The 25,928-nt window shown below is 40.2% G+C and overlaps 2 protein-coding genes across 2 annotated transcripts in view; both read left to right on the top strand.

Moving 5' to 3' along the window:
• LOC134634175 (vascular cell adhesion protein 1-like) overlaps window positions 1-25,382 on the top strand; it is a 62,622-nt gene extending 37,240 nt beyond the window's left edge. Inside the window, exons 6-8 of the mRNA XM_065471654.1 lie at window positions 24,022-24,327; window positions 24,430-24,687; window positions 25,258-25,382. Of these exons, the coding sequence (XP_065327726.1) occupies window positions 24,022-24,327; window positions 24,430-24,687; window positions 25,258-25,382 (689 nt within the window). The remainder of the gene's footprint in view (window positions 1-24,021; window positions 24,328-24,429; window positions 24,688-25,257) is intronic.
• LOC134634892 (phosphoenolpyruvate carboxykinase, cytosolic [GTP]-like) lies at window positions 6,021-9,606 on the top strand. The gene is made up of 5 exons (XM_063484329.1): window positions 6,021-6,256; window positions 8,211-8,346; window positions 8,456-8,643; window positions 8,804-8,966; window positions 9,047-9,606. The coding sequence occupies exons 1-5, from the start codon at window positions 6,248-6,250 to the stop codon at window positions 9,157-9,159; spliced, it is 609 nt and encodes a 202-aa protein (XP_063340399.1). The 5' UTR covers window positions 6,021-6,247; the 3' UTR covers window positions 9,160-9,606.
• Window positions 25,383-25,928: the final 546 nt, after the last annotated feature.

Genomic DNA, 25,928 nt, shown 5'->3' with positions numbered 1-25,928 from the left:
ACTGTATCGGTCCGATACTGACCCAAACTACTGCATCGGATATCGGAGAGAAATAAAAAATGTAATCCAATCCATTAAATATCACAAAAGCACCTCACAAAACTTGCAACATATCGTAACCCAGCTCATAACCCTAGCACGTCGGACGAGTATGCGTCTCGTCTCGCGGCTGTGGCATGCGAGACCTCTCGGCAGTCTGGTGGAGCATTTGGAGCCTCGCTACGTGCTTCCAAACCAGCATTTCATCTCCGAGAAGGGTATCCCAGAGAAGTAAAGCAAGTGTGTAAGTTCATCTCTGAATGTTTGTAGAGCATTCCCACCTTAAGCCTAACAACCGATATGTGGAGCAACCGCCTCTCATTCTCTCTCCCTCTCCTGTTGCTACTTCAATCATGAAACTGATCAATGATCAGCTGATCGGCTTTTCTGTTGCGACTCCCGTCTCTCTTTTTTGTTTATCGCCCACTTTGTGCCAGAAAGAGGAAACCAGTGGATAAACAACAGCAGCACATTTAAGCTTGATAACCTGTTGTTAGAATGTATTTAATATTACTTTCTACACCATGATCCTTTTCTACATAGCTCACAGCTGGTAACTGTGCAGGGGCGGATCTAGCAAAGTTTTGCCAGGGAGCCAGGTAGGGCATTAACAGGGAAAGGGGGGTACAAAGACATACAGTGGCTTGCAAAAGTATTCGGCCCCCTTGAACTTTTCCACAGTTTGTCACATTACAGCCACAAACATGAATCAATTTTGTTGGAATTCCACGTGAAAGACCAATACAAAGTGGTGTACACGTGAGAAGTGGAACGAAAATCATACATGATTCCAAACATTTTTTACAAATAAATAACTGCAAAGTGGGGTGTGCGTAATTGTTCAGCCCCCTGAGTCAATACTTTGTAGAACCACCTTTTGCTGCAATTACAGCTGCCAGTCTTTTAGGGTATGTCTCTAACAGCTTTGCACATCTAGAGACTGAAATCCTTGCCCATTCTTCTTTGTAAAACAGCTCCACAACTGCCCTGTGATGACCTCAGAGGTTGTCTAAGAGAATATTGGGAGCAACAACACCATGAAGTCCAAAGAACACACCAGACAGGTCAGGGATAAAGTTATTGAGAAATTTAAAGCAGGCTTAGGCTACAAAAAGATTTCCCAAGCCTTGAACATCCCACGGAGCACTGTTCAAGTGATCATTCAGAAATGGAAGGAGTATGGCACAACTGTGAACCTACCAAGACAAGGCCGTCCACCTAAACTCACAGGCCGAACAAGGAGAGCGCTGATCAGAAATGCAGCCAAGAGGCCCATGGTGACTCTGGACGAGCTGCAGAGATCTACAGCTCAGGTGGGGAAATCTGTCCATAGGACAACTATTAGTCGTGCACTGCACAAAGTTGGCCTTTATGGAAGAGTGGCAAGAAGAACGCCATTGTTAACAGAAAACCATAAGAAGTCCCGTTTGCAGTTTGCCACAAGCCATGTGGGGAACACAGCAAACATGTGGAAGAAGATGCTCTGGTCAGATGAGACCAAAATGGAACTTTTTGGCCAAAATGCAAAACTCTATGTGTGGCGGAAAACTAACACTGCACATCACTCTGAACACACCATCCCCACTGTCAAATATGGTGGTGGCAGCATCATGCTCTGGGGGTGCTTCTCTTCAGCAGGGACAGGAAAGCTGGTCAGAGTTGATGGGAAGATGGATGGAGCCAAATACAGGGCAATCTTGGAAGAAAACCTCTTGGAGTCTGCAAAAGACTTGAGACTGGGGCGGAGGTTCACCTTCCAGCAGGACAACGACCCTAAATATAAAGCCAGGGCAACAATGGAATGGTTTAAAACAAAACATATCCATGTGTTAGAATGGCCCAGTGAAAGTCCAGATCTAAATCTAATCCAGAATCTGTGGCAAGATCTGAAAACTGCTGTTCACAAATGCTGTCCATCTAATCTGACTGAGCTGGAGCTGTTTAGCCAAGAAGAATGGGCAAGGATTTCAGTCTGTAGATGTGCAAAGCTGGTAGAGACATACCCTAAAAGACTGGCAGCTGTAATTGCAGCAAAAGGTGGTTCTACAAAGTATTGACTCAGGGGGCTGAATAATTACGCACACCCCACTTTGCAGTTATTTATTTGTAAAAAATGTTTGGAATCATATATGATTTTCGTTCCACTTCTCACGTGTAAACCACTTTGTATTGGTCTTTTACGTGGAATTCCAATAAAATTGATTCATGTTTGTGGCTGTAATGTGACAAAATGTGAAAAAGTTCAAGGGGGCCGAATACTTTTGCAAGCCACTGTACTTGTCTTTCTAATTGTCATGTCTAGCTTTTTATAAATAAATATCTGAATCTTAAAACCAAAGTTTTCGTCTGATGTAAAATGTATAGAAATCCATGATTGTATATATGAACTATTAAGTCAAATTTATAACCTAGTAAGCTATACTACTTTTTCCTTTGGGATCTGTGCAGTCTGCAATTCTGTTGAAGAAAGATGTTGAATCTATTTAATTATTTTAGAAAAAAAATTTCTATGCATTGGTTTTACACGTGCATTAAATTAAAGTAGATTACGTCGATTAAGCATCATGAGGCGAAGGGTGGGGGGGTGGTTCCCTATTTATTTTTTTTTTGCTGGGAGTTGGGAACCCTGTTAGTTAGGTTGTTTAATATTTCTGCTGAGTACTCTTTAAAATACCAGAATAGGGAGGATGGTGTAGGTTTAAGTTTATTAGACTGTATTTAGTGTATTTTTTGCATACAGGTATAACAGAATAGCTTTAGTTTAGTTTAGTTTTTTAAAACTTGAGTATGAAAATGCAGCAAGATATTTAAAAAAAATGTTTTATTGATCATAAAATATGCTATATCCAGTGTTGGGAAGGTTACTTTTAAAATGTATTCCACTACAGATTACAAAATACATGCCCCAAAATGTATTTTGTAACATATTCCGTTACGTTACTCAATGAGAGTAACGTATTCTGAATACTTTGGATTACTTAATATATTATCATGCTTTTTTACAACTACATGAATGTACTATTGCTGTGTGATTTATTACTATTACTGAAAGTTACTCGTGTTGGGATTCAGAGATTCTTTTATTACTATCATATAATCTGCCTTAGGATAACTGCATTAATAACATGTTTTACAGCATTATTTTATCAGTAATATTTCTTACAGGGTTTAGGTTGAAGATGTTTGTCACCATATTGACCTTCTATCCACAGGTTTATTTTAGTTTATACACATTGCTTATCTGTGCTTGTTTAGAGTTGATGTTCCATTTAGGAGGGTTGCAAGCTTCACTGGCGCGATGTCCAGGTGATACATGTTGAGGGAAGATGAGGACATAGCAGGTTAATTGCATGCAGGCTTACATTACACATATTAATCTAGTAGCAGGCCTGAGCGAAGGCCCAAGTGTCTTCTGCTTCTTTGGAGACTGGCTGCAGTTCTGTCTACTTAGTGATTGGTGACTGACAGGGGATTTCTTTAAATCACCCTGCCGTTCTTCAGCTGAGACGTCTGAGTCAGAAAACACAACACTGCAGTTTCTTTTACTCGCGAGGACGGTCACAGAAGCGCTCGCACAGGAGACACTCATGGACTCGCGCTTTGTCACCGTCTGCGTTCTTTATTTATACAAGATTGTTCTGTGTGTATGTGTGTGTGTGTATGTGTGTGTGTGTACAAAGATAACAACATTATTCTCAGAACTCAGAGCTGAGGTTCCCCTTTTCTAAATCTGTATGTTCTAGAATAAAAAGAGGAAGCTGTAAGTTGTTTATCACAGAAGAGTTCATGTCAAAAGTTATTAGGTGAAAAGTCACGTAGACATGTGCTTCACTGATAAACATAAAGAATACATTTCATGTAACTGATCAAAACATAATTTTCTTCTGACATCCGGCCCTGTTTATCAGCGAAATGAAATGTACAATAAGTAACTACTTGTCTTTCACATTCTCAGTTAGTACATCATTTGTTACTCTTCATCTTCATGATCGTCATTGATTTCAGTACATCTGCGTATGCTGTGAATGATAAACTCATCATCTGTGAAATTACAGCTTTTAAACAAGGAACAACTCAAATAGAGAAAACAAAATAAAATCAGGAAAAGTCCAACGACAATCAACGGTCTCTTTAGCATCTGAAGCCATGTTTGAAGAATGTACATTATCTGGTACGTAGGTGCAGCATGTGGTGTTGAACAAAACGCACAATCCTCGTTTCTCAGCCAGGATCATGTGCAGTGCTACACGATGTTGCATTACAGCAATTCTGAGAGCGTCTATTTCTTGATTTTGTCCCTCGTTGACCTTCCAGGATGCTTTGAGGAACAAGCCGAATCCATAGTCCATTATCTCACTTCTGAGAACATGTTTTCCAACTCTTGCCCACAGGAAGAGTGAGTTGAGTATCTTTTATCCAATTGTCCAGAGTTTGAATTCTTCAGGTACGTCGGTTCCTCAGATTGAGTCATGTGGTCAGACTGTTGAAGTTGAGCGTGTCTTCCTGGATGAGGATGATGATGATGTTGTTTTTACAAAAGTCACTCTGAAGGTGTGATCAGAGATCAGAATTAGTGCACCTGTCCCAGGGTGTTTCCCATATATGGTTGTGTTACTGTGCTCGGCATGTGCGAGCAGACGTAACAGTCTTTCTCTGTGGTTTTGTTAAACACATATCTGTATCAGGCATTTTTCATCCAAGGATGGTTGTGATCTTGTGTCATGTCCATTAGGTGCAAGTTGTCGTACGTCCATCTTCTCTTTCTGCCTCGTGGCTCGGCTGCTGTTGGCATCAGCTGGCATCCTGTAAGGGTGAGCTTTTATAGTCAAGGTAACCAGGAGGGTTCCCCTTCACATTGTCGCACATAGGTCCATCACACCTACACCTGGCTGCCCTAAAGTTGATCGGATGGAGATTAGAGTGCGGGCTCACCCTACGGGGACCCAATCGCACTGCCCCCCCTCACCCCCGAAGCAACCAAGCGTAAGTGAGGCTTCCCTAATGTGCTTCCTCCTTGGTGTCGGGGCTTCTCGGGACCTCAACCTTTTTGCAGTGGCTCTGATGTATCCAGGAGGGTATCTCTGCAATTTTACAGGCTGTGGGTGTTGTCAATAACACTTGATATGGACCCTCCCACCTGGGCCAACTCCAATTTTTCCTCTGGAGCACACGTAACAGGACCCAGTCGCCTGGTTTCAACCTACAAGAGACTGGAGAAGATTCATACGGCAGTTTATTGTTCAAAACAATATCCTTATTTTCTAGTAGTTTTGCCATCCATTCTGCCAGACTTGTTTCTCTGACGGATTTTTCTAAAGGCTCACTTTTTGCAACTGAGATTGCATTTTTTTCCACTGGATAAATCTCTGGCCATTTTGAAAGTTTTCAAAATTCAGAGTATAAAAGTGTGTATTAAGGACCTGTAACCCCCCTGAGGACATATGGGTCACCCCATGTGTCACTAATGCTGCTGTTCTGCACAGGGACTTAGGAAGTATTGGTTGTACTTCACAAGTCATCAGATCATTTTCTAGTCGTGCTTCACACTTTAACCATTTCTTCTGTTCTGTAGTTGGTGCGGCTTTTTGTTCATCTTTAAGTACATCAAGTGGTATTTGCATAGAGGATGCAGACATTAATGTGTCTACAGATTGTTGTGAGGCTAACTTTGCTGCTTGATCTGCAAAGTTGTTACCTTTAGTTATTTTTGATTCATCTTTCTGATGTGCAGCACATTTACATAATGCTAATTGTTTTGGCAATGTAATCACTCCTAATAGTGTTTTCAGAAGATTTGCATGCTGTACTGGATGTCCAGTAGATGTAATCACTCCTCTGTTCTGCCAAATTTTTCAAAGTGACGCTGCTGAAAAAACATACTGACTGTCAGTATATATATTTATATCTTGGCCTGCGTGTGTGAGAATGTCAACAGTTTCGCTTCCGCAACTCTGTCTGTTGTAGTTACTGCATAGCCCATGGCTACTTTTAGACGCTGAGTCGTCTACAAAACGTCAGTGGAACCAGCTTGTGGTGTACAGTAAATGTCAGCTCGCGGCTTTGTCTCCTCATCTAGTTTTGTTACACAGCAGTGTAGATGACCTTCTTCGGGTGAGGCCAAAGGTGTGCTCGGGTTCAACTGACATCATTTATCAATTCTAATCTGTGATTACGACAATAAGATTCCATCATTTTAGAGTTGTCTCGCATGTGTGAGGTAAGACAAATGGGCTTAGATTAAAATTGAAGTCACTAAGTAAACTATATTCATCTGTAATGCTAGTTTCAAGTTACTGAATGCTTCTTCTGTTTTATTTCTTTTCAGGTGCAAGACTACATTTTGACTTAAGGCATTTTAGGTCATTTCTATTTTCTCAAAGAACTCACACATCTCACATATTTCAAACTGCTAAGTTAGGATTTGTTTTTGTTTTGTTTCTTTTTTTCTTTGCCTTTTTTTTAAAAACTTCTTTATGTGAACGCTTCCCACAAGGTTCCATTCTTCCTATAGCAGCTTCATATACATCATGCACCAGGCTTCTAATCTCTATGTGGATGCATTGCTCACAGGTTTAAAACTAGACATTAGTAAATCATATGCCTAATCATTATGTGTCACTGTGATCCACAAGTATGATCACAAATTTGTTTTTCAAACCAACAAACACACATGAGTCAGGACACAAAAGAAAAAGAAAAAGCTGCTGTCAGAAACAAAGCAGAAGTGTGAGGAAAAATCTGATCTCACAGGCAGCCACATATGTGAGCTTTTAATATCATTCAGCTTCTGCTCTGAAAAAAAAAAAAAAAAAAAAAACTTGCTGTGTAGCTTGCTCATTAGCTTAGTAGTGTCCACATATGTAATTCAGCTTCTCAAACCTGTAGCTTCAGCTGTTGTATACAGGGTTTGGCTTATTAGTGGTAAGTATAGGTTTGCTCTTCATCTCAACAAAGTCTCATCCAGGATGACAGGTTTACAAACAGGTCAAGTGTCTCTATGCACTTGATTAGATTAGGTATTTTCCTTATTTTCTTCATCTCATATATCATTGTACTGAGTTTGAGCAAACCTTAAGCTTGAATCAGACTACTTTTAACAATCATCCACCTCACATCATAACTGACTGAGGTGCCTCTTATTATTTAATATTAATATTATTAATGTTATTTTTTTTATAACAGCAATAGTACATTACAATATTTATTAGTATATTAGAATATACTACTATACTACTAATATACACAAATTATTATTTTATATTTTATTATGTGTCCATCCAGGGCTTGGGGGTGATCTGCAGTTTCACCCCCTCCCAAGCTGGAGACATCTACCTTCTCACACTCTGTCCTTGGCTGAACAATGACGCAGCCTTAATGTACCTTATGCATCTCTCTATTTTATTTTAAAATGTTTTCGTGTGAATTATCTACTTTCATTCATTCTATTCATTCTGGGCATGGTTATTTAACCAATTTTGTTTCATTTGGTAATGCCAATTTACAGGTTGCTATGCTCCCTATTATTAGTTTGAATATAGTAGAGATAAGCTCTAATTTGATTTAAACTTTTGTTTATTCCACTTTATTCCTAAGAGTATTTATATATATATGTTCAGTTGGGTCTGTATCCAACTCTTTTTAAACTTCTACTTTGATCTCCAATCTTTAATTTAACCAGGGATTATTAAGTACTTCCTAGTCTGAACTGCTTCTTTGTTTCTTACAGTCACGTACAAAATGTCCCTCTTTTCCACATCTCCAGCATGCAGTTTTAAAGCTATTTTTTGGTGTGTGTATAGGCCTACCTCTACCTCTTGCTGTTCCACTAAGCATTCCTCTGTCTTTCTCTTGGATTAGTCCTACTCTGGTTTGTTGTTTTTCTAAACATTTCTCATCAGGTGTTAATTTTGCTTGTTTATTCTCCATTCTCGTCTAACTGCTTCTTCTTTCCAGGCCTGGAAATATTGTGATTCTTGCGAGAGTTTTCCTTTCCTTATTAAGTTTTTTGTTTCTGCTATTTCTTGCAAAAGAGCTTCTTTCAACTGTGTAAGTGTTGAGGGGCTGCATTTCCCTTCCCAAGTGAATTGCTGTAATTTATTTTGTATTTTTTTTAATCACTGGGTTTCCTAAGTTATAGGTCAGTGTAATAATCAGTTTATTTTTTCTTCAAGCTTACGGACTCTCCGTATGTTGTGGCCAGTATGGGTATCATGACGCGTATGGGCACTCCTGTTCTCAATAAACTGGCTGAGGGAGTGGAGTTTGTCCGCTGTCAGCACTCCGTGGGGCGACCTTTACCTCTCAAAGGTGCAGATTCCAAGAGCCAGAATCGAGTTTTATTTGTAATTTGTATCAGTTTTTGCAACATTTTATACATTTTCCTGCCTTATATTTTTCCCCTCCTTTTTCCTTCCAGCTCCTCTGGTGAACTCGTGGCCCTGCAACCCAGAAAAGGTGCTGATATCCCACCTGCCCGACACCAGGCAGATCCTCTCCTTCGGCAGTGGCTATGGAGGGAACTCTCTCCTTGGGAAAAAGTGCTTTGCCCTGCGCATCGCCTCCCGCATTGCCACAGATGAAGGCTTGCTGGCTGAGCACATGCTGGTTAGAATCCTATGTAATGATTATGACCTGAGTCTGAATTAAAGAGGGTTTATTTTAATTAAAAACATTAACACTACAAGCCTACACCTTCCACATTTATTAAAAATGTGGAGTTATATTCTTGCTAATATTAGTATTTCCCTCTTTCTTCTCTCTTCAGATCCTAGGAATCACCAGTCCTCAGGGTGTGAAGCGATACATCGCAGCTGCCTTCCCCAGCGCTTGTGGTAAAACCAACTTGGCCATGATGAAACCAGCTCTACCAGGCTGGAAGGTTGAGTGTGTAGGCGACGACATTGCCTGGATGAAGTTTGACAGCCGAGGTGAGTGAAGTGCTCACTTCATTTTATTAATCCAAAAATAATCTGTAGTTACTAAAAAAACCCCTCTAATCTTTCTGTAGGTAAACTGAGAGCCATCAACCCAGAGAACGGGTTCTTTGGCGTGGCCCCGGGCACCTCCAACAAGACCAACCCTGTCAGGGGAAAATTCCCAAATAGAAGGCTGCCAAAGTAAAACAGAGACACAGTGAGACAATATAAACAATCATATGTACATGGGGTGAACATCTCTAATGAGAGTCACACAGTACTCTTCTTTATTGCAGGTTATATAGGCACGTAGGTTACACAGCAGACGGAGGCAGTCTCCGCCTGTTCTCAGAATATATATTGCTTAACTGACAAATGCATATCTTACTAAACATTCTGTCCGTACTATACTAAACGTCTGCTTAAGTAGCATTTTCCGTTCCTCTTTACACAGGAACTTGTCTTCACAGGCATTTGATAAGCATAGGCAAGGCTTCATGTTTATCAGAGTGAATCGTCATTCAGAGTTTACACAATCACAGCATATATCATTCAGAGGTTTACACAGTTACAAGCAAAGCATATTTGAATAATAAACAAAATCTTTTCACATTTCCCTCCTGTTGTTTAACTTTCATACTAGTTAAAACACCATTGGTTTATTATCTGTGCATGATTTCTTGCAGCGCATTTTTAATCAGCACGTCATACATTGGTGTATCACAGCATTTCAGTGTCAGGGGGATTTATCATCATCTTCGTCCATGGGCAGTGTCAGGTATGCCTGCACATGAACTGCAACAACTTTATTAATCATTGATTGTACACATGGCAAAATACAAGAAGTAAAACAACATAGTAGGAGTAGAAGAATTCCTACAAAAACCAGTCCTTTCATTAAAAGAGATTTCCAGGAACCACTCAACAGCCAGGTAGTCCTGTTGCTGAGCGTCCCTGAATTGTTTTAGTGTGTGTAAGGCGTCGGTCATGTTGGAAGAGTGAACATTATCTGGAATGTATGTACAGCATGTGTTGTTAAAGAGTATACAGAGTCCTCCTTTTTCAGCCAGAATCATGTCCAGTGCGACTCGGTGTTGCATCACAGTTATGCGCAGGGCATCAATCTCTTCATTTTGTTGATTGTTGATTTTGCACGAGGCATTCAGGAACAGTCCAAAGCGGTAATCCAAAGTTTCAATTCTTAACATGTTCTTTCCGGTACCCACCCATGGAAACAGTGAGTGGAGGACCTTTTGTCCGGTGGTCCAAAGCTTAAATTCCTCTGGCACATCACTGCCATAGATGGGGTCATGTGGTTGTACTGTGGAGACGTCTCGTCGTCGTCTTGTAGTCTGAGAGCTATTTACAGCTGACATCCTGAAGGTGTGGTCTGAAATGAAGATTGGGGCACAGGTGCCCGTCCATCCGGGTGGCAGTATGAAGTAGGCACGTTGTCCACACAGCCAGGCCATTCCCTGCACCCAGTAGGTGCCGTTGCTGGGCGCAGACGTGTTTACAGGTGCGCCCTCTCCGTTGGCTGTGGTTTGGTTACAGTTGGTGGTGTTGCCTAGGGGTCTGTTACCGTTGTCTTGTCGGTAGCATAGGTATAGATCTTCGGTCTTCTTCAGGGTTGCAGTTTGGTTACATGGGTTGTCATATTTCCTGGCCCCTGCCACTCCGTAGCAGTATCCTCTACAGAAACTGCGCTTTTTCCGGGTCAGTTCCACATTTTCCGTGGTGCGATGATCTTGTTTAGGGACAGCGCTTTGTTCTGAGCATGTCACACTTGGGTACTGACGATAAATCTGCCAATTCCGTCTTACAGGCGAGTCTCATGAAACGAGCCCACACAGGACTTCCAGTTTCGTTTATCCGACTTTCGGCCCACACAGGACTAGTCTACTGAGAGTCGTGTCAAACTAGAATCGATTTTAGATGCAATTTTGAGCGCTTAGTAATACACACACACACCTGCGGCGCTTTCGCTGGCACGAGAACAGAGAGAGGTGGCTGACACGCCCTTCTACTTTTGAGCTATTCTCAAAAGCGGTGTCAACTTTATGTGATAAAACACGACCTTCTTCTCGATTCACCAGTACTTCAGCAACCGACAGTAAACAAATCAGTGGAATAGTTCAGCCTCCTTATTGTGCTGTAGAAATCAACTTATTCCACCAAAAAAGACAATAAAAGACAGACAGTTTTAACGCGCGTTCACGCTACCAGCTTCCTTAAAGCGAGCGTAGTGCTTCCAGCCTTTCTTAGGCGAGCGTCCACGCTACCAGCTTCCTTAAAGCGAGCGTAGTGCTTCCAGCCTTTCTTAGGCGAGCTTATAGGCTTATTTTTACCCTTTCGGGGAGCTACCAATCATTCTTAGACGAGCTCAATATTTATTTTACTGCTTCCAACCCTCTGCGGGCGAGCTGACTACCAGTCCTCAAGACGAGCTTAATGCTTCCAGTCTGTCTTGGACGAGTCTTAAGTTTCGTTTTCGTTTTTGCGGAAACCTTTATTATCTCAAAGTAGTCTGTCTTACCTTGGCGCTGGTTTCTTCAGATGCACCTGATCAGTCCCCGACGGTGCGGACCGCTTGTAAAACGTTGACTAAGATCCGAATTTACGCTCTTGGGTTTTATCACACACCTAGTGCGTGAGCTGCCGGCAGATTTCAACGTGGGCTTCTCGCACCGACGGGACCTGGTGAGGCGCCTTCTGTGAGAGCTGCTTTAAATAGGCCGTCTCATCCGGCTTCGAAGGACCAAGAATTGTCAGGGGAAAATTCCCAAATAGAAGGCTGCCAAAGTAAAACAGAGACACAGTGAGACAATATAAACAATCATATGTACATGGGGTGAACATCTCTAATGAGAGTCACACAGTACTCTTCTTTATTGGAGGTTATATAGGCACGTAGGTTACACAGCAGACGGAGGCAGTCTCCGCCTGTTCTCAGAATATATATTGCTTAACTGACAAATGCATATCTTACTAAACATTCTGTCCGTACTATACTAAACGTCTGCTTAAGTAGCATTTTCCGTTCCTCTTTACACAGGAACTTGTCTTCACAGGCATTTGATAAGCATAGGCAAGGCTTCATGTTTATCAGAGTGAATCGTCATTCAGAGTTTACACAATCACAGCATATATCATTCAGAGGTTTACACAGTTACAAGCAAAGCATATTTGAATAATAAACAAAATCTTTTCACAAACCCCTACGCCATGGCTACTATTGTTAAAAATACTGTGTTCACCACTGTTGGTGAAAGCAGCGATGGGGGTGTGTGGTGGGAAGGACTCGACCCCCCTCCTGCTGACATCACGCTCACAGATTGGCATGGCAAAACCTGGAAACAAGGTGACATCAGTTGTTGTGTATCAGTGTACTTAACAGTCAAAGTGTATACAGCACCATCTGCTGGTAAACCAAAGCAAAGTCACAAATTTAGAACTGGGTTAAAGTAGACCACCGGGGCCCCCTGGTGGTCTGCAAAGGTACTGCAGGTGGGCCGCAGTATTACAGTTTTTTCTGAATGCTTAAACCCTACCTGTGATTTCCATAGCACAATTTCTAAAACTATTAATACTTATAGCAAAACCACTCAGAGTTTGCAAAACTAAAAGCACAAACACTGCTTTGCACTCAGTTTGCCATTTTGTAACACACACTTTGCAAAACTGTAGGCACAATTCACTGCACAACACTCTTTTTGCAGAACTTTAAACACAACTCACTGCTTACACTCAATTACCAAATTCCCAACACACTCCTAGCAAAATTATACACATGTATGGCTATCATTAACACTATTTTGCCAACTGTCCGGCACACTTTCACATGTGAAAACTGTCTTAGATAATTAGTCCACTTTGCAATCAGCCTAAGCACTATAAACAGGCCACAGGTAAGCTGTCTATGTGGAGTACAATGGAAGGAGCAGCAAGAGTGGGAAGAGTGAGAATCAGAGGAGGCCGAGGGAGAGGACGTGGAGGTGAAGGAGTTGGAGGAATAGGATGTGGAGGTGAAGAAGTTGGAGGAAGAGGACGTGGAGGAGCAAGAAGAGGACGAGGAGGGGAAAGAGGAAGGGTAAGAAGAGTAAGAAATAGAATAACTGATGACATGAGAGCTACAATAATGGACCATGTCATCAACCATGGGATGACCCTGAGGGAAGCTGGCCAACGGGTTCAGCCTAAACTGAGCCGCTACACTGTGGCAGGCATCATTAGGACATTTCGAAATGAGAATCGGTAAGTACTTTGTAGCACTGCCATACTCTAATGAGAAGCACAACAGTACCATACATGCAAAAATACTGAAATTGTTACTTCACAGAATTGCTAGACGACCAGCTGTTGGGGGCAGAGGCAGAATGTTCACTCCAGAGCAAGAGACCCATATAGTGAACATGGTGATTGCCAATAATGCAATAAGACTGCGCGAAATACAGCAGCGCATAATTGATAATGACACCATCTTTCAAAATATACACAGTGCAAGCATTTCTGCACTAAGTCGTGTACTTGCGCGCCACAGAATAAGAAAGAAGCAAATTTACAGAGTTCCTTTCGAGAGAAACACAGAACGTGTAAAGCAACTGCAATATGACTATGTGCAGGTAAGCTAGTGTCATTGGTTCTGAATTTGGAAGTGCATACTGTAGTGCTGTGCATGGGCCTGATGTGTTGCATTTGTTTTGTCTTGTCCAGAGAGTGATGGAACTAGAAGCAGATGCAATGGGACATGAGCTACTTTTTCTGGATGAGGCCGGTTTTAACCTCAGTAAAACCAGGAGACGTGGCAGGAACATTATTGGACACCGTGCCATCATCAATGTCCCAGGACAACGTGGTGGTAACATAACCATGTGTGCAGCTATAAGCCAAAATGGTGTTGTTCACCATCATGCAACCATAGGCCCATACAACACTGCACACATTATTGCATTCCTGGACACCTTGTATGACATGCTCACTGTTCAGAGACCAGAGCAGACCCGATATGTCATCATATGGGACAATGTTAGTTTCCATAGGGCTGCTTTGGTCCGCAACTGGTTTACAGACCACCCATCCTTCATGGCACTCAACCTCCCTCCATACTCTCCATTCTTAAATCCCATCGAGGAGTTCTTCTCTGCCTGGCGCTGGAAAGTGTACGACCGTCATCCTCATCAACAGGTAGCCCTTTTACAGGCAATGGAGGAGGCATGTGGAGATATTGACCAGGCATCATGTCAGGCCTGGATACGGCATTCAAGGCGATATTTTCCCCGGTGCCTTGGACTGGAGGATATCGCATGCGATGTGGACGAAATTTTGTGGCCGGACCCAGAAAGACGACATGATGTAGGCTGATTGTCTTTTTTTTCCCTTTTTTTTGTGAAATTCCTATTTTGTGTTCTGACTTTGTCTTGGTTTTGATGAGTGTGAATAAACACCAATACTTGAAGTTTGGATCCTTGTATGTTTACATGACACTATGACAAAAGTGTGACCTCAAATTGACATCTGTACACACAGAAAGCAAAAGCCAGATGTGTTTTGTATTCATACCATCAGTGTGCAGGTGGCGCATTGTGTGCTTAGTAGATGATGGCTTGTGTGTACTGTTTGATACGAAAACACCATTTTTACGAAGTTGTGAAGAGTTAATCTAGCTGTGTTCGCTTTTGCAAGAGAACTACAATGTTTTGATAATTGGGTGACAGGTTTTCTTATTTGTGTGTACAGTTTTGCAAAAATAGCCAATAGTTACAAAAAATGTGCTTAAGCAATCAGAAAAAACTGTAATTATTTTTCCTAGGTTGTGTGAACCCAGAAACCTAGGACCGCCTCTGCTCACAGCAATGGTCCCTGGTCAGCCTTGACTTTGTGTTAAAGTAATCCTAAAGTAATAATGGTATAACTGACCACTGGAATAGCACAACTTTATTCTTTCAACAGCTACCAAAAGTTAAGGGACCTAGCTTGTATGAGCGTTACAGGATATTCATTTAGAGATCCTCCAGCTTCAAACTGTATTACCCTTCCAGGACCTGTATGGGCTCAAATTGTGGTCATAAATATTTTGTACTTGTAAATCAGTTTTGTATTTGTAAATCAGGATTTGTATGTGTAAAAAGAATTTGTGTGTGTGTAGAAAAGATTTGTATGTGTAAAAAGAATTTGTGTGTGTGTTAAAAGGTTTTGTATGTGTAAACAGAATTTCTGTGTGTGTAAAAAAAGATTTGTGTGTGGACTTAGCCAAAAAATATGTGTGAAACTCTGCACTCAAGTTTCAAGTTACAAGTACGAATTTTGACCCTATTTTTCTTCTTTTCATCTGATTGGCCAATGTCGTGTCAATCACAAATTTGTTTGTTCATTTGTTCAGATCCAAGTTCATCATTGGTCAGTCTACAGCACATGTGTCAAAGTCAAGGCCCGCGGGCCACATCCGGCCCGGCGTACATTTATATCTGGCCCGCGAGATCATTTTATATAGATGTATTGTTATTGTTATGCATGGCCTGGCGATGTGAGGCGCTAATAATATACAAACTACATATCCCATAATGCAGCGCTGCAGCCTCCTTGCTGAACGCTAGGCTAACTGGGAACATTCCCGCATCAATCAAGTCAAACTTCTGTTATTGCGAAGCTAGCCGCTCACAATGGTGGAGAGAAAAGTTGATTCTGAAAGCAGAGCCTTTCAGCGCCAGTGGGTGACTGAATATATGTTTACAGACATTGCTGGTAAACCCGTGTGTCTTATTAGTGGAGCTAATGTGGCTGTAATTAAGGATTTTAATTCAAGACGGCACTACGAGACAAAACGTAAGCTGAAAAACCTAAATGCAGAGCAGAAACTACAGAAAGTAGAAGTCTAAAGAAGAATCTGACATTTCAGCAGACGTGTTTCACCAGAGCAAAAATCACAAAGTGAAGCTGTCCTGAAAGCAAATTTTATTGTAGCAGAGGAGACAGCCAAATCAGCCCGGTACCACTCTGAAGAGCTGCATGATGAAGCTGTGCCATGTCTTGTGTCCAGACAAAACGCAGATTTTGGCAAATGTGAGCCCGAGGAGAAATACGATTGCTGATCGGGTTTGTGAGATGGCCACTGATTTAAGAACACAGTTGTGTGAAAGAAGCAAACACTTTATTGCATACTCTTGCTGTGGATGAAAGTACAGACATGATGGACATTGCACAGCTGGCCATCTTCATCCGTGGAGAGGAAATATTGAACATTAAATCGATGCACGGGACAACGACAGGAAAAGACATTTTTTAAAACGTATGTCAAAGTGTAACCGACATGAAACTGCCCTGGGACAAACTTGTTGGACTTACAACAGATGGAGCGCCGGTGTTGTGCGGTGAAAAAAGTGGACTAGTCAGCAGGATGCGAGTAAAGATGCAGGAGGAGAACTGTACCGGTGAGTTAACAGCATATCACAGCATCATACACCAGGAAAGGCTGTGTGGTAAAATCCTAAAAATGGAGCATGTAATGATCACCGTAATGCAAACCGTAAATTTTATCTGAGCTAAAAGTTTAAATCACCGTCAATTTCAGACTTTTATGTGGGAAATAGATTCAGAGTTTGCCGACATTCCTTATCATACAGAGGTCCGTTGGCTGAGTTGGGATAAAAATTCTCAATAGAGTTTTTGAGCTCAGCAAGGAAATCTCAGTTCATGGACATGGCATGTATGATGCGGTGAAGGCATTTCAAGTGAAGCTGTCACAAATGCACCAGTGCAACCTGCCTCACTTTCCCTGTTGCCAAGTAATATTGAACCAACTCAGCGGACTTTGCTGAACTGCACCTGTGCAGATTCAGATGGAGCTGCAGTGTAATGATACACTCAAGGGAAAGTACGACACTGAATGGCCTGCACAGTTTATTAGTTCCATTCCTGAAGCAATGCCCAGCTCCGTCTACATGCGGCTCGAACCTTGTATATATTTTCATTTATTTTTTTCTGGGGTTTTTGGCAACATGTTCATATTTCTAACTTGCATAATTTTGACAGGATATAGTTTTATAAAGAGCAAAATATTTAAAGTTAAAGTTTATTTTTTTAAGTTTATTTAATCTGGAATAATATTCCTGTCTGTTTTTATTCATATTTATGTTTAAAAAACATTGTTTTAGTGTGTTCAATAAATGTTTATCTTGCTTGGCCCGCGACCTAAAGTGTGCCTTGAGTTTTGGCCCCCTGTGCAATTGAGTTTGACACCCCTGGTCTACAGCATAGTCATTCAGAAGGTAGAGCAGATGTTTTAGCAGAAGTTCAGCAAACACTTTTCCGAATACACATGATGGGACTTACAGTTGTTTTTTTATGGATTCCGGCACTATGGAGTAAGGGCAAATGAACGGGCAGATAGAGTTGCAAAGGAGGCCACAAAACATGGGGTGGATGACATGGCTTTTAGCTTTGGCCAAGGAGAGATAAAGATTTTTGTAAGGCAAGACATGAGGAAAAGATGGCAAAAACAGTGGGAGGAAGAAAGGAAGGGATGATGGCTGTATAAAATTCAAAGGAGGGTGGGATGAATGAGAACCACAGGACGGAGTAGGACAGAGGAGGTGGTCATATCAAGAATGAGGTTTGGACATACTGGTTTTAACACTACATTATTCATGACAGGGAAACATAATACAGGGAAATGTAATTACTGTGGGGAAGAGGAAACTAGAACATGTCATATTGCATTGTCAGAAGTATCAGGTCAAGAGGAGACAATTGATCCAAAACCTCAGTAACATAAAAATCAAACTGGATCTTATTGATTTATTGCAAATCGGGAAGTAAAAGTTATCAGGCCTTATTTCAGTTTTTAAAAGTGTGTAAACTGTTTGGAAGGATTTTTTTTTTTTTTTTTTTTTTTGAGCGATGTTCCAGACCACACTCCATACCAGTTGGTGGCGGTAATGCACCTCTCAGTTGTTTGAGAGGTGCCAATAAAAATGAAGAAGAAGAAGGACGAGGACACAGCTGAAACTAATAGGCATGATGAGACGCAGACCTTCAAAGTAAAACAGGAAATTCACAGACTGTTTTACAAACACCAACTCAGAGACACGAACAGAGCACTGGGAAAGAAAACAGGTAGGAATAACAAAACACTAGACACAAGAACCAAAACCCTAAGAGCAAGAAAACAAAAATTAATCCAAAACATAAGAAATTACTAAATACTTAACACAAAACGCTGGGTCTAATGACACAAACACACAAACTCCCTGAGCGGTCCCTTGCACCACTGTAAGCAACATTAGACTTGTGCACTGTGGCCACGCCAGCATCGAATCCATCCAGGTTACATGGTTTATTAAAAAAATCTATTTACAGCATTTACATTTATGTTAGACTACTTTTAATTAAGTGCTTAAGCCCACTTAAAATGAAAACTAAAAAAGATCTTGTTCATGACCTGTGTAGTATGTTAACACTATTGGAAGTAAAAATAACTTGAACTCCAATTTTGAAAACACAACTTTCTTTCTTTTTTTTTTTTTTATAAAGCTCTCACTTGTATTATGAGTATGAGTCTGTGGTCTGGGAGAGAGTCCTGTAACTCTGTCTGCAAAATACAGTATATAATGTATAACTCCAACAATGTTGGGCAATTAATTATATAGCACATTCTTCAAAAAAGTAAAACAAAGTCTTTTGCAGCTGTTTACCTAAAAATGCAGCCAAGGCGGTTTTTTAAATAAACATTTCAAACTATTTACAGAACAATCATGTGTTCTGCATCAAATTTGATGCCACACAAATTATTTGTGCCACTCCAAAAATAATTTCTGTCCACTATGAGATAAAGGAGAACAACAGCCTGATACCTGCAGGCCTGACAACAGGAGATGTATCACTCCTGTAACACCTGTAACATTCAGTAGTCGCTTCATTGTTCTGACACACAAAAGAAAACTATTGACTACACTACACACTCACTACACAAGACAACACATTCACTTTAGACTCCAAACACGCTAAACGTCGCAAATCTCTCACATCTCAAAACACCGCCGTCACTCCTAAAATGCCCCCCCTACCTAAACATCTAAATGCCACGTTGCCATATCATTTTTTGATTGGTTGACATGGTACATTTTTCCACCAACATTCCACAGTTTTTTGGTTTTGTCTTTGCTCACAGGCGGAGAGTGCTTCCGAGCGCTTTCCTTATAAAACGCCGTTTTTACCGTTTCTTCCCGCAGTAAATATAAAACACGATAGTATTCATGAAAAAAAAAAAATAAACAAACATTGCATTTAATTTTTTAGCATAACCCTGGTTTTACGTGGCCTATCAACACAATGTAAGAACTGGTATAAAGTCCACACTTTTTTCCGTTAATTGTTCCGTCTGTCCTGCTCACATCTCCAATGGTTGTACACGTTGTCATTAACGTGGCTTCACTCCACATCAGCCACGCCACTTTGTCAGCTAAAACACTGCTGTCGGCACATAAGGACGCTGTCATAGCCTGTCAACAACGTTGATTAGCTGCGTATATACGAATGTGAATCGCATCATTGGCTGGAGCAGCCAATCACTGGTCACTTACTGACTCACACTGCAGAACAGAATGAATTGTTATTGTATTTATTTTAATTTCAATTCAGGTTAGATTTTTATTTTGTGAGCAACGCTGATTTTCTGTGCGCGGAGACCGTGCCAGCAGCGCACGATTGCGCACGCGCGTAGCTTAGAGGGAACATTGCCCAGGACCATGACATACTCGTAAGTTGAAAATCACACACAGCCAGGGAAGTTGAGCGCAGTTTTACATGCAGTTTTCTGCTTTGTATCTGTAATCAGACCTTAACAAAAAAAATTGTAATTTGTGTAAATATTTTTTACAAACATTTTTTAAACACACATCTCATTGGTAAATGCACAAACATAAAATTTTAAGATATTTTGGTTTACAAGGTTACAAAACTCAACTACGCATTTGATTTACAAGTACAAAATATTTATGACGACAATTTGAGCCCATATAAGTGAATCTTTGGATCTGGTTTGCTCTATCTTCTCCCACCTTTCTCCTCCAAAGGTTCAGAACAAAATCAGTATTAGCTAACTTAACTAGGTTAGTTAAGTAGAATTAAAATGATATGATTGTGGGTTTTTTTTAAATATTTTTTTTTAGGATTTTATTTCGTGTTGGGCCTGCTAAAGTGCGTCAATAAAATTTCTAGCTGTACACTATGCTAAGCTGGCGTGGCTTTAAGCTTTTAGGTCTTGTAGCCCAGAGCCAGCTCTCTCTGTGCCTTCTCCACTACATACACTTCTGGCCAGTCTCCTCCGCCACTATAAAAAGGGGAGAGAGTCATTAGTCCCAACAAAATCACCTATCTAGTGATGCGCGAATCATGAACGAATCGTTCAATACTCGAGAATCACTTTACTGACTCATGAATCATGATTCACAAGCCCAACTGACTCACTGACTCATCCCTGTTGCTGTTAGCAGCAATATATCTAGCTTATAATTAAAATTGTGGAGAAAAACACAACATCCAGTATCTTAACAAAAACATTTCTGCTCTGAACTGGAAGAAAAAACCCTGAGTAGAAGCTCACATCAAGACAATAGCTCCTCGGTTCACAGTAGCATCGCTCTGCTAACATGCTAACAGCACATTTGAGCTACTCACCCCCTCCTTTCCTGTGCTGAATCGTAGAGCCAGCGAGTCACTCAGGACTCGCTAACCCCCTCCCTCCTGTGCTGAATCATAGAGCCAGCGAGTCACTCAGGACTCGCTAACCCCCTCGCTCCTGTGCTGAATCGTAGAGCCAGCGAGTCACTCAGGACTCGCTCACCCCCTCCCTCCGGGCTCACAGCTTCTTCTTCTTGGTTGGCAACCAATGTTAAGGCGCATTACCGCCCCCTGGCTCACGGCTCAGTGGACATTTAGATGAGAAAATATATACTTGACACATTTAAGGAAAATACTAATAAAATAAAAATAAACAAGATAAATGTTCCCTTTAGACATTTTTTTGCTCTTTTTTGCTTTATAAAATTGTTGTTTTCTTTTAGAATCACTCATCTTAGCAGTAGGATTTACATGAAAAGAGAAAAGAAATTAAGTTTGAGTGAAAATGTACATTTTTTGCACTCTCTGGTCAACTGACTCAGTGAATCAAATGACTCAAAAAACCCGATTCACTTTGGTGAGTGACTCATTAAAACTCGATTCAGTAAAAAGAATCAAATTTACCATCACTACACCTATCCCCTCTGATATCACCAGAACCACCCCATGCGCTCACTGCACCACCCCTCCACTGCAGCACGCCAGAGACCACACCCCTGCCACATGGACATTAACTTGGTAACTTTTTGTGAAATTGTAAAGGGAGAATTTTTTTCCCTCTGCTGCAGATTTTTTTTTAAAGACATGCCACTTTTGTCTTTTTTTTTTTTTTGGAAGGATACAGCATACACCATGTTGATACTATGTTTGTGGGTAAAAGCTCTTTGGCAATTATTCAGGTGCTGCTGCTGCAAAAAAAATCTATTCCTTTTAAACTGTGTCATCTTTGGCATTTCCATTATATTTAAGTGACTTCTGACAGGATTCAAAAGATTCAAAAGTGGGATATAAAAATTTTAGATAAAAATAAAAAATGTAGAGTCCTTATTTAGTAAATTAAAAAAAATAACAACAACATGGACACTAAGATCAAAACAGCCAACAGTCTCAAAAAACGCAGATCAGAACTGATAAGAAAAAAAGCAGAACAGACAAAGCCAAGTTGCTAGTGCGTGCAAGGGAACTACTGAGAGAATGAGGAATATGTTTGCATGTGAGTGGAAGGTCAGGTGAATCTAGAGGCAGGCAGGTGGGAGTGGCAGCATCTGAAGTGTGAGCAGAGTGCACGATGGGAACATAAAAAGCAGACTGACTGAAAAAAAGACAAAAAACCAAAAGCTTCACAGGTCTGTTTGCTTTGACATTACAACATCTAAACAGAGAAGTGTTTCACTTGCTGTGTTTCTGCTGAAATCACACATTGACTTTTACTTTGTCGTCTCTCGTCTGTAGCAGTCTGATTATTTGGTAAGAAAATTTTCATACAGTTTACTAATTTTGTGCATTGTAATGAAAAAAAAAGGCTTTATTTAATTTTTTTTTTAAGTGCTTTATAAAACGAGGCAAGTTCCTGTTTTTGTTTCTTATTTGTTTTTCTTCATATTTTTTCAGGTGATGGGGTTTATGACAGACATCATGTTACTGAGTCTCCTCTTTATTCCAAGTAAGCCATCTCATTTCAGTCATTTGGGGTCTGACAGATCAGTGCAGATAGATACTTTACAGAGTCACACAGTTTATACTGAAGCTATTGACAGAACAAAATCAAAAGCAAACCCATGGCTCTTAAAGTCAGATTTTTCATTTTCTCTTTGTCTACATTTGTACATTTTCATGATATTCTGGTTTTTCAGGTCCTTTGGCTGCTTGTTCTGTTAGTTCAAACCTGTTCATCACTGCACCAACAGAGATGGAAGCTCTGAGTGGATCTTGTTTAAAAATCCCATGTAACTTTAGTGGAACTGGACCAGAATCGTTTAACAGTATAGGACATGTCTTTGGAGTTTGGATTAAAAATGATCATGACATTACGAGTAATCCAAATAATGTGATCTTCGACAGCAGTGGGTCAGTTAACACCTATCCAATGAATATTACAGGAGACCTGACACGGAAAAACTGCACCACTCTGTTTTCCAATTTAACCACAAATTACACAAACACATACTACTTCAGAATTGTGAACTCGGCGTTCACAGCAACAGCTGCTTGTTATCCTCTTCAAATAAAAATTAAAGGTAAGAAAGTTTCCTTTCATTTTTATAAAGAAATAAAGTATAATCACCTGCAGCTTTTGTTGAAACAACAACAATTAAAAAACAAAAAGAAAAACAATTTATGATCAAATGTAAAGATGCTGGTGCAAATCCCTTAAAATGAAGAAAACTCAAGGAAAAACTGCAAAAAACAAACTAAAACAAAACAGAAAATAAAAAGAGATTAGAAATTTTGCAAACAAAGAAAATGTCACAGTTTGAATATTTATGATTTTTTTTTTTACATTTTTAAATAGTCTGGTTTCCATGGGAACGTTACAAGTTAATGTTGCATCAACACAAACTACCTTCCTGACACAAATTTCTCTCTACATCTCTTCCCTGCACTTACAGGGGACGCAAAAGGAGAAATCCTGTCTGCTAGTGATTAAAAACAGCATTTGCATATTTCTCACTTCTGCATGTTTGAAATGGTTTTATGATAACACAAAAATAACCTGAGTAAATTAAAAAAATCAGTTTTGGAATAGTGATTTTATTTACCAAGAAAAAATATTATCCAAACCTATCTTGTCCCTCCTGTGAAAAATGAAATGCCTTGACAGCAGGAACTGTAATGAAGAATTTCTGATAGCTGGTAATGAGTTATTCACCACTCTGGAGGAATATTGGTCCTCTTCTTTGCAAAATTGTTTTAACTCAGCTACATTTTCCAAGCATGAACAGACTGTTTAAGATCAAAGCATTACATTTAATTTTTTGGATTTAAGCCTCGTTGACTAGGCCGCTCCAAAACCTTCATTCAGGTTTTTTTTTTTTGGGGGGGGGTTGAGCCTCAGGCCATCACACAACCACCACCATGTTTGATTGTTGCTATAATGTTATTCTGATTAAATGCTAGTTTTATGTCAGTTGTAATGGGAAATTTCAAGTTTTGTCTCGTCAGTCCAAAGAATATTTTCTCTGGGATTATCAAGATGTTTTTTAGCAAATGTGAGTCGAGCCTTTGTGATCTGTTTAGGAAGGGCACTTTTACTCAGGTTATCTTTGTCTAACAATAAAATGAGTTTTTATCTGAAACTTTTAAGTGAGACAAATATGCAACAACTAAGAAATCAGGAAGGAGGAAAATGCCACGTTTTGTTTTGGATTTTTTTTGTCCGTTGTTGTCATTGATTGCCATCTGTTTCTTGACAGTATTATCACATTACAAACTGTTTGATGTGAAACCACAGATTCTCCTTGGAGGCTCAATATTACAATCCCAGGTGATCTGAAGGAGAAGGAGTCTGTCACTATAACCTGCTCAGCTCTCACTCCCTGTCCACACTCCCCTCCTCAACTCACCTGGAATTTCCAACAAGACTCTCACAACAAAATAGAGGAAAACACAGATGGAAGCTTTACAACTAAAATCCAGCAGACCATCACTCTGTCAGACACAGATGATGGAAAGAAGATCAACTGCTCTGCCAGATATCCTGTGAACCAAGGAAAAGACACCAAGACAGCAGAGAGAGAAGAGACTCTCAGTGTTTCATGTAAGACAATCAGAGTTTGTTGCTGAACTGAATCCTATAGGAAAACACGGTGATATGGGATATCACTTCTTCTTCTTTATCTTTTTTTTTTCTTTTCTCCAGATGCTCCTAAAGACACCTCAGCATCCATCAGTCCATCAGGTTTGGTGTCAGTAGGCAGCTGGGTGAACCTGACCTGCTCCAGCAGAGCCAAACCTCCAGTCAGCAGCTTCACCTGGTTCAAGAAGAGCAGAGATGGAGCTGTGAAAGTATCTGAAGGAGAGATTTACAGCTTCAATGTAACAGATGGAGGAGTTTATTACTGTGTGGCCACTAATGATCTGGGTAATCAGACAGCAGAGATTCATGTGACTGTTGGAGGTAAAGATGAAAGCACATCAGGAGTCACATTGCCTCAAATTACTGGCATAATCATTGGGATCATTGTACTCTTAATCTTACTTTGCTTGATTATCTTTGTTTGGTAAGTATTACATATGAAAATAGAAAACACGACCAGTTAGTGTCAATTATATTTTAGCTGCATGTTGAAATACCTGTTTTCCAACAGATTAACTTTATTCACACATATATTTAATATAGTTAATTTAACTGCTTCCTGTGTCTTCCAGCCGTTTAGAATCAAAGCATCAAAGACAACAACAGATTCAGGTAAGGAAATTAAACAAAACAAAACAAAAACCCTACCTATAGGATACCTGACTGTTCTAGTGGTTATTTACTGTAGCATCTTTGTCAGAGCAGTTTAATCATTTAATGTAGCATAAGAACTGACTCAGCTAAAAGAACTTTCTATTATTTTAATTCAATAGATCCAAATAAATGAAAAGCAAGTTGTTGAAGAACCAGGAAGTAAAACAGAAGAAGTTGAAGAAAACATCCATTATGGAGAGATTAACATTTCCACGCATGAAGCATCCTCTGACTCAGTGCAGGACAGAGGACAGCAGCAGGATACGGAGTATGCACAGGTGAAAGTCACGAAGCCAGGAAACAACTTAACACAGATTCCTTGTGCCCAGGAGGAACTCTACGCTGAAGTGAAGAAAATTTGAAATGTTGTGAAATGACATTATTTCAACATTGACGACATACACATATGGAGCCTGTCAGTTGGTCATTTTCACAGTTCAATGATGTTAAACAAAGAAACAACACCCTGCAGCTTACATGTTGTTTTCATTTTCTTGTGTTCATGAAAAATCTGAATAAACAGAAGTTGCAGCACTTCAGTAAGGAACTGGTTTCAGATGACAGCTGATGCTGTTCTGTAAAACTCAAAATCATAACCTACGTACACATGCTGTAACATCTTTGTTTGTTTGTTTTTTTTTTTCTTTGACTGTTTTTCTGATGTTTTCTGAGGTTTTTGACGATATCAAAAGGTGTATGTAAGAAATTTCTTACTCAAAAACGCTAAAATTAGACATATTGAATATGCAAAGTTTGACAGGGGCAGGATTCTATCCCAGTTGCCATGGTAAGCGGTTGCCAGTCTGTCAGAGGGCTAACACAGAGCAACAGCTAACCATTCATGCCAATTTAGAATCTGCAATTAACCTAACCCTTAGACTGTAAGGGAACCCTGCAGAGAACCCACA

This window comes from Pelmatolapia mariae, linkage group LG9 (assembly GCF_036321145.2).
Source record: "Pelmatolapia mariae isolate MD_Pm_ZW linkage group LG9, Pm_UMD_F_2, whole genome shotgun sequence".
Classification (NCBI taxonomy): Eukaryota; Metazoa; Chordata; class Actinopteri; order Cichliformes; family Cichlidae; genus Pelmatolapia; species Pelmatolapia mariae.
The sequence above is the reverse complement of the archived record's forward strand: the minus strand, read 5'-3'. Positions and strand labels throughout refer to the sequence as shown.

Excerpts from the sequence above, each read along its gene's own strand:
- LOC134634892 (XM_063484329.1), top strand. Across the intron at positions 8,347-8,455 it reads GCGACCTTTACCTCTCAAAG|CTCCTCTGGTGAACTCGTGG; the intron begins GTGCAGATTCCA and ends TTTTCCTTCCAG. Across the intron at positions 8,644-8,803 it reads TGCTGGCTGAGCACATGCTG|ATCCTAGGAATCACCAGTCC; the intron begins GTTAGAATCCTA and ends TTCTCTCTTCAG.